General features: G+C 41.8%; 1 protein-coding gene across 1 annotated transcript; it reads right to left on the reverse strand.

Annotated features, from left to right (window-relative positions):
• Positions 1–431: 431 nt before the first annotated feature.
• Positions 432–2,399, reverse strand: noc (zinc finger protein no ocelli). The gene is made up of 2 exons (XM_074086322.1): positions 2,159–2,399; positions 432–1,981 (listed from the first exon to the last, which is right to left on the reverse strand). Exons 1-2 carry the CDS (start codon positions 2,243–2,245, stop codon positions 731–733), a joined length of 1,338 nt encoding a protein of 445 aa, XP_073942423.1. The 5' UTR covers positions 2,246–2,399; the 3' UTR covers positions 432–730.
• Between the last annotated feature and the right edge of the window lie 2,836 nt (positions 2,400–5,235).

The following is a 5,235-nucleotide window of genomic DNA, read 5'->3' on the forward strand; positions in this document are numbered from 1 at the left end:
TAGAGGTGTATTAATCAATCACTCTAGTCAGTTTATTACGTCTCACCAAGAGCTGAACACATTTTGTTTTGATGTTACTTTGACGTTGATAGCTTATGCGTTTTTTTATGTTTATGGTTTAAGCTCCCATGTTATAAATTCACTCAAAGGCCACTTTCATACCTCTAGATATTTATAGGTTGGTATGATAGTTGGAAGAAAGATCAAATAAACAAAATGTATCTACGCATTTTTCATCTTAGGCCTCATCTCATCCTCTTCTTCCATCAGGCGAGATTGAGGCCAAACGTAAGCCTATTTTATAAAAAAAAAATGTTCGTATTTTTTGTATTACCTAAATTTGAATACTCAAGCGATACGGACCATTAATCTCCTTAATGGAAGCCGTAAATCACAGGTATGTTTTACGAGCGAGAGTAAAATAAAAAATATTTTTTATGATTGGTATGTAGATATTATATTCGAAATAATTCCTTTATTATTAAACATAGAGATTATTATTTACAAATAACATTTGGCTGAACAGAGTTGTCTAATTGTTCATCACTTGCATAGAATCAACTCCGTCGGCAAGTTCACTTACATAAATAACTATTATTACGAATTGCACTAATCACTAAATTTGTCATGGCGCGTCCCGCCGTAGAACATGAATAGTCTATCGATATCACAGAAGAAAATTGGACAATACAACATTAAATTATGACATCCTTTCGCACTACACTAGCGTCTATTGGTGGACAGCGGCTCCGAGCCTTTGACCGTACATTGCATAAGGGGAATAGAAGGGCCCCAGTGCAGGATTGAAGGCACCGTAGGGAGAGGCACCGAGGGTCGCAGGCAAGCTCGCTTTGGAGTACGGATGGTACCGGGAAGCTGACAGTGGGCTAAGCGGCGCCGTCGGGTACGCGCCGCGCAACCCCGCCGTCGTAAACAGTGGATTCAAGTGGTTTAGAATCGAAGGCTGGGTCGACGATGCAGTTGAAGGGGTAGAGCCATCCGTTGTGTGACTCCTCAGGTGTTGTAAGAGCTCCTCCGAGTTTCCGAATCGTTTGCCGCAGTAGGATTCTCCTACGATCCAATTGCAAACATAAGGACGACTCAGTTGCGCGTACGGTAATCCGCCGGCGCCAGCTCCTTGCTGTGATAGAGCCATCGCCATTGCAATGTTGTATTTTTGGTGTTCGCACTGAGTGCAGCCAGCGGGACAGCTGCCATTACTCATGAGAATGTGGTGGTTGTTCACGGAGAATTGACAGCCGGTGCAATAAGGATCTTTGCATACTGGGACTAGAGTTTCTCCACCGGCGGGCGTCTTAACTCTAGCGTAACCCAAGTAAGGGTTTGGAGAAGAACCAGGGAAGGCGGCTGCGGCGGCGAGCATCGCAGCGTGGTGAGCACTGAATGGAGCCCCGGCATAAGGCGGTCTGAAGGCAGGATTGGCGTGCTGCTCCATGCCTGGAGGACAACAAAGTCCAGCGAGAGGATTAAATCCGGGCAACCCAGGAATGTTTTTGAAGGCCGCTAGTGGATCTTTTCCATGCCCTAGTACTTCCAACCCAGAGCGGATTATCGGACTCGTGCCAGATGACCCGGCGGGCGATGATTTGTGCTCATTAGGGCTATGTTTTCCATGTTCACTTGAAGGCGATGTTGATTTTCTTCCAGGTGTGCTCTTTCCAGATTTCTTGTCATCCGAACTGTCAGAGCTGGATTTAGATGAGGGGCGAGTTTCTTCAGGTTTTTTTGAAACGACATTGGCTTCGTATGGTTTGAATGCCAAATGTTTGTTGTCCGGGGTTGTACGCGGTTTGTCCACTTTTGCGTGGTTTGGCGATGAACGACTAACTGTGTCACTAACACTATTCACTGTTTTTTTCTTGTCAATCGGAGGCAGCAAAGGTTTGGCTGGAGTAGTATCCGCGCCAATTTGGCTGCAAGTTTGCGCCAAAAGCGCAAGCGGGCTTTTCTTCGAGTCCAACTAGAACAAAGAAAATAAATTCATAAGTTTTGTTTTTCAAATAAGTCAAATAAATCATAACTAAACTGAGAATAATCATAAACGAAATGTTTACAAAGTTGAAAGTAATTTAAAACGGTTTCTATAATTTTTATTATCATGTTACAAACAACAAAATTTACTAAGTCGAATACTTACAGAGGACGGAAGCGGCGCCAAATAGTCAGGTTGTAAATATTGATTGTGATTATTAGCCATCATTCCTCCGTCTTCAAGCACCACCATTTGGAGAAAACTTTTACTGTCACTTGTTAACTTCACTGCGGTCACGGAACGCCTCTGGCGGCTACTCTATGTCACTTGGTGTGAGCAGAGCGGACGTGCAATCGTGGCGATAGCGGCGAGAACTGTGAGCGAGCGGGCCCCACCAGTGCTCACCGGCCGCGCTTTCCCCTTGCCCCGCAAAGGGGGAAGTGAGACGGAGCTACCACAGTGCTTTGTTAGAAAGAGAGGGTTCTATATCTCCGCTGCAGCGTACAACGATAAAAAATAAAGCGGAAACGACACATAGCTGCATTGCGGTAGGGTGAAAAGGAAAGGCGCTATGAAGCCGGGTGCGGATTGAGACGTGCGCGGGTGTTGGTGGCTCGCCACCCATGACGGCTTTGTGTCGCCGCCGTACCTGGCCGCTGCACCGCTGCACTCCGGGCCACTTTTTATCCTACTCCTACGTCACTTTTATTACGGCTGCCGGCTCTTCGGCGTCAGCGCTCGCTCCACACATTCGGAACTACTTACTCTTTTACGAGGTGCTTTGTGATGCGCCCGACGCAGTTCAAAGGGTAGAATTGATCTGTTCCAGCTTTCCCCGAAGCCATTTGATGTGTCAACGCTTCACCTTCAGTTTTAGCTGGCATAAAGGAACGATATTTCACTGTATTGACAGCGTTAAGTCCATAACGTTAATGTTAATCCGACACTAAAACCTGTCAAACATGGGTTCCGGACCCTCCGTAGCGATCAAATTAAATATGTCAATTTGGGGACCCATATCAACAGCTGCGAGCGACGTCGGCCCTTTAGAAATATTGCTTATTGTGTCCAAACAAAGATACTAAGTATAATGTATGGGCGGAGGACAGGGCAGTAAATAACCCACGGGCTGTAATATATTTGACAGCGCGCGGACACGCGAAACAAAAAACATGTTTATTGCGATCGGACCGGTCGGCGGTTCGCCGGAGCGGGGGCTGGCGGGGCTTCTATGAATTAGACTTTAGTGTTTGCTTAATGCTCGATTGTTTGGAATTCGTGCAGATGCCACTGAACTTTGCTGTTGCTGCCGGTGGTTAGATGCATATTTGTAGTCTTTTTTTTATGGACAATAAAACAACTCTTAATTTAATTATCTCTTCTCAAAGCGAGACGGCTTATGGTCGATAGTTTTCATACGGGCCAAGTGTTGAAAACTTTAACGCACACCGCTGAACTTTTTTAGGCTAGTACTTTATTGAACATTATGAATATATTTAATAACTAAAAAATAATAAAATAAGCAAAATAATGTAAGCAATAGGCCACCGTATTGCTCAGTGATCTCTTTCAGACAATCTGTTTAATTTCAGTAGGTACCATGCACTCGGTACCGCTCTGCTTTCAGAGCATGACATGAGTGCGTGTGAGCTATTTTTTTTATTTTTATTTATGACGGTGGAACACTTCCACTGAACGTAGATATAGTTAGTGTTTAGTTTTGTAACTAAGGGACCCCACATATCCCTGTATTATTATTATTATTTTCATTGTAATTTTTTCTTTAATTGCATACTGTAGTTTTAAGTATTTTATTTGTAATAAAAGTTTCTTGCGGCGCATTCTTCTTGGCAATGATGGTCTTTCCGAAAGCGCTCTGGTAGTTTAAAAAATGACGTGTAAAAGTACCCATTGCGGCCTATTTACTGAATAAATGATTTGAATTTGAATTTAGGTAACCAACCATCTAAAATGACCTCACACTTTGTACTTTTCGCTTAGGAAAGGAGCTTCTGCTAACACTACCTACAAATATGTACTATAATAAAATATCTTCAAATTCGGAGTCCACGATGCGCGAGTCCGGCTCACACTTAACCGCTTTTTTCTTTATGGCCCATTCTTTACAAACTCACCGCAAATTCTGCACCTTATTGTACCTTATGCTTGCTCTAGCAGAAGAACGTTTGAACCAATTATACGCCATAGCCGAGCGCAGTCAAGTGTAAACTGTATTATTAGGAAAAATAATCTAAATTAGATCCAGATTTAGCTACAATACAAATTGTTATCTTGAACACCATATTTTTTCTTCAATTAGAAACATTATAATGTACTTTGTAACCGGTATTTGACTGGCTACTTTTCAGGTCTTTTTTGAGATTTTTCTTAGCAAAAAACTTTGTCAGGTGTACTTACTAGCTGGGCTTTAACCCGCATCTTAACATAATACCGTGCCAAGCATAACAAATCTAGTTGCATCATTAGTGTCCCGATTAATCCTCTCAAAAACTTGATGGCATTAATAATTGAATTTTTGAAGATTTATGCGATTAAACGAAATCCCTTACTTTAGCCGACAGCTTGACTCAGTAAATCTGGCAGATAACAAAAGAAAACAACTAATAACAAGGTCTATACCTACCTAAAAACACTGGCCAAGAGCGTATAGGACACGCCCGAAATAGGGTTCCGTAGCCATTACGAAAAAAATAAGTAATATTTTTCTAAGGATTTCATATTTTGTACGGAAATATTCCAAGTTTAGGTATATTTTTTACCTTAGGCTGCTATTTACTCTTAAACTACTAATAATTGTCAAGAAAACTTAACCGTTATAGTTTTCCTTGTAAGTTTGATATACTTACTACCATCCTGATTTTTTTTAATTTACCACCTATTGATTTTAGAGGGGGGGGACGCCCGATTTTAATGAATATTTGCACTTTAAAGTAGAATATTTTGCAAACACATCACTGAATCGAAAAATCGTTTTAGCAACCCCGTAATGGTTTTGAAAGACCTATCCAACGATATCACACACTACAAGATTGGATGAGAAAAAAAAATCATCCCCACTTTACATGTATGGGAGGTACTTACTCTAAAAAAAATTTTTTTTTATATTTTATTGTACTATTTTGTCGGCATAGTTTACATATATATTCGTGCAAAATTACAGCTTTCTGGCATTGATAGTCCCTGAGCAAAGCCGCGGACGGACAGACAGACAGACAGACATG

The sequence above is a fragment of the Choristoneura fumiferana genome, chromosome 4 (genome assembly GCF_025370935.1).
Source record: "Choristoneura fumiferana chromosome 4, NRCan_CFum_1, whole genome shotgun sequence".
NCBI classification, from domain to species: Eukaryota; Metazoa; Arthropoda; class Insecta; order Lepidoptera; family Tortricidae; genus Choristoneura; species Choristoneura fumiferana.